The sequence below is a fragment of the Suillus subaureus genome (assembly GCF_016647635.1).
Source record: "Suillus subaureus strain MN1 chromosome Unknown BJ212scaffold_230, whole genome shotgun sequence".
NCBI classification, from domain to species: Eukaryota; Fungi; Basidiomycota; class Agaricomycetes; order Boletales; family Suillaceae; genus Suillus; species Suillus subaureus.
Window position 1 is genome coordinate 24,633 of NW_024538786.1, and position 2,077 is coordinate 26,709.

At 44.8% G+C, this 2,077-nt stretch overlaps 2 protein-coding genes and 1 non-coding gene across 3 annotated transcripts; 1 reads left to right on the forward strand and 2 right to left on the reverse strand.

The window, feature by feature from the left end:
• Positions 1-437: 437 nt before the first annotated feature.
• BJ212DRAFT_1489114 (uncharacterized protein) lies at positions 438-873 on the reverse strand (the record flags this gene model as incomplete). Its single annotated transcript, XM_041341399.1, has 3 exons — positions 438-553; positions 605-760; positions 813-873. 3 exons carry the CDS (start codon positions 871-873, stop codon positions 438-440), a joined length of 333 nt encoding a protein of 110 aa, XP_041185432.1.
• A 666-nt stretch (positions 874-1,539) lies between these two features.
• Positions 1,540-1,625, reverse strand: BJ212DRAFT_t143. The gene has a single exon. It is a non-coding gene; the product is annotated as a tRNA-Tyr (tRNA).
• Positions 1,626-1,657: 32 nt separating this feature from the next.
• BJ212DRAFT_407190 (uncharacterized protein) lies at positions 1,658-2,077 on the forward strand. The gene has a single exon (XM_041343128.1). The coding sequence runs from the start codon at positions 1,724-1,726 to the stop codon at positions 1,958-1,960; it is 237 nt and encodes a 78-aa protein (XP_041185433.1). The 5' UTR covers positions 1,658-1,723; the 3' UTR covers positions 1,961-2,077.

The window sequence follows — 2,077 nt, forward strand, 5'->3', positions numbered from 1 at the left end:
GTTTCAACCACGCTGATGCAAAATCACACAGCATATGCGAGGATGGTATGTGCTCCAATATCCAGAGCATACGAGAGCGCGAATGCGTCCAAATTGATTTATACCTGAAACCTGTCCAAGATATGAAAAAATGCATAGTGACAAAGACTACTCGCCTGAATATGAACCACGACTCCAATTGATCGTCTGACCTGCGATTCTACAAATGTAGCTGCTTGCCATCATTTCTGTATAAAAGTCAACAGCCTGGCGCATTCCGCAATTAGATATGAGCAAATGACTAACTCAGATTATCTCATCACAACAGGTGTCATGGACTTCATTCACAGCGGACAATACGACGAACGAACGACATAACCATTATCAAAAATGCGGCAAAAGAGAACACAGAAGGTTCGTAAGTTAATTGTCAGACAAACAGCCCAAGCACCAATTTCTTAACTGACCACTCGAGGAATTTTGAGAGCAGCATCTCTCAACCGTTCTGCTAACAGAAGTGTATCTGCATACACCACTGTAGTATCTAAGTCGCGTGCCATTTTCTGAGCGATTCCTCAGTAATAAATTAGGGTAAAAGACGCCAACATATAACTAACTGACGTACGATTAAACTCTGCTGGATCTGCACATAACACTTGATCTGCAAGGATGGTAGGAGAGTCTGTATAAATCATTCGAGACCCGCTAGACTCAAAGGCTTCTTGGACAGCGGCCGCAGTCTGAATGAAGATATGGGGAGTGCCGCGAGATTGGTGTTCGACTGATGAGACACTCATCAACGATAAATAATGCACATAACGAATTAAACATACTAAATATAAAAGCACATTCGGCGTTGGAAGTCTTCAGCAATTCGAACACGCTAAGCTGCATCGTAGACCCCTTCGACACCCTTTGGAAGATCTTCGTATAGAAGACGAAAGAATGCGAGAACTGGAAGAAGACACCGAGAGACGTTTTAATGAAGGTGAATATGGACCCATATGAAAGTTTACAGCCTTTTGTATCATGCTCAGAATGTTGTGGTGCGCTGAACGGCGAGTAATCAAAGATATTTGGCCCTGTTGATATTGTGGGCAAGTCAAATTAAGCGAAAGAGCTCCGCAAGGTAAAAAGTCGGCAACGCCGACCCTAGTCTGTTTAAGGCAGCTTAAGTAACATGATATTTTACTGATGCCCGCCTCCAGTGATGTGTGCAATCCACATGGTCATGGCTTATCATTATGTGGCATGGGGCAGATAGCTGATGCCAAGTACACTCAGCGTTTGGGGGTTTTCAAGGGGTCACCCACCTGAGTCCTCCAAGCCTCATTATCTGTCATGGCCAGAGCCACATGAGGCCAAACCAAGACTGCTCAGATGCAGGGGCTTCACTGGAAGCTTGGCAAAAATTCTAACATGGATTAAAAGATGCAAGAAATATACATATATGGCATCAGAAAATGAGAATACCAGAAAACCCGCAGCAGTAAGAAAAAGAAGAGGTGTTTGCGTACCACGTATATTTTACTCAGGCTGGATGTGTGCCCAGAAAAAGAATCCGACCTGCCTGGCTCGAACAGGCGACCTCAAGATGGCATTTTTCCAATTACAGTCTCGCGCTCTTCCAACTGAGCTAAGGTCGGATACGTATCAGTGTAAAATTCTCTTACTTTACCAATTGGACAGCGCGCGATAGACAAGTATCCTTTGACGTGGTCTGAGGTTCTTAATATTGGTCCCTATGATGGCCTTCATTCCAAGGCGTCACCTTCTGACGAAGGGGTGTTTATTGCTTTGGCTCTTGTCTTGGGTGTCAAACTCGTACTTAGCCCCCACTCTTCATCCTCATTGGAACCATCAGTCTTCCAATCCTATAACGTCTTTGAGCGCGTTACGGTGTAAACAAGATTCTGAATGTCCGAAAGTACAAATTCTTGCAAGGGAGGACGGGGAGAGATGTCAGGAAGGATATCCTTGACGATGTCATAGCTGACGGGGTCACTGATTATTGGAATCGGTTTCAAGCACCATTGTGAGTTGCCCTCCAAGTCTCCGTGGTATTTGACGCGACGCGCCCGAATAGAATAATGGGAAA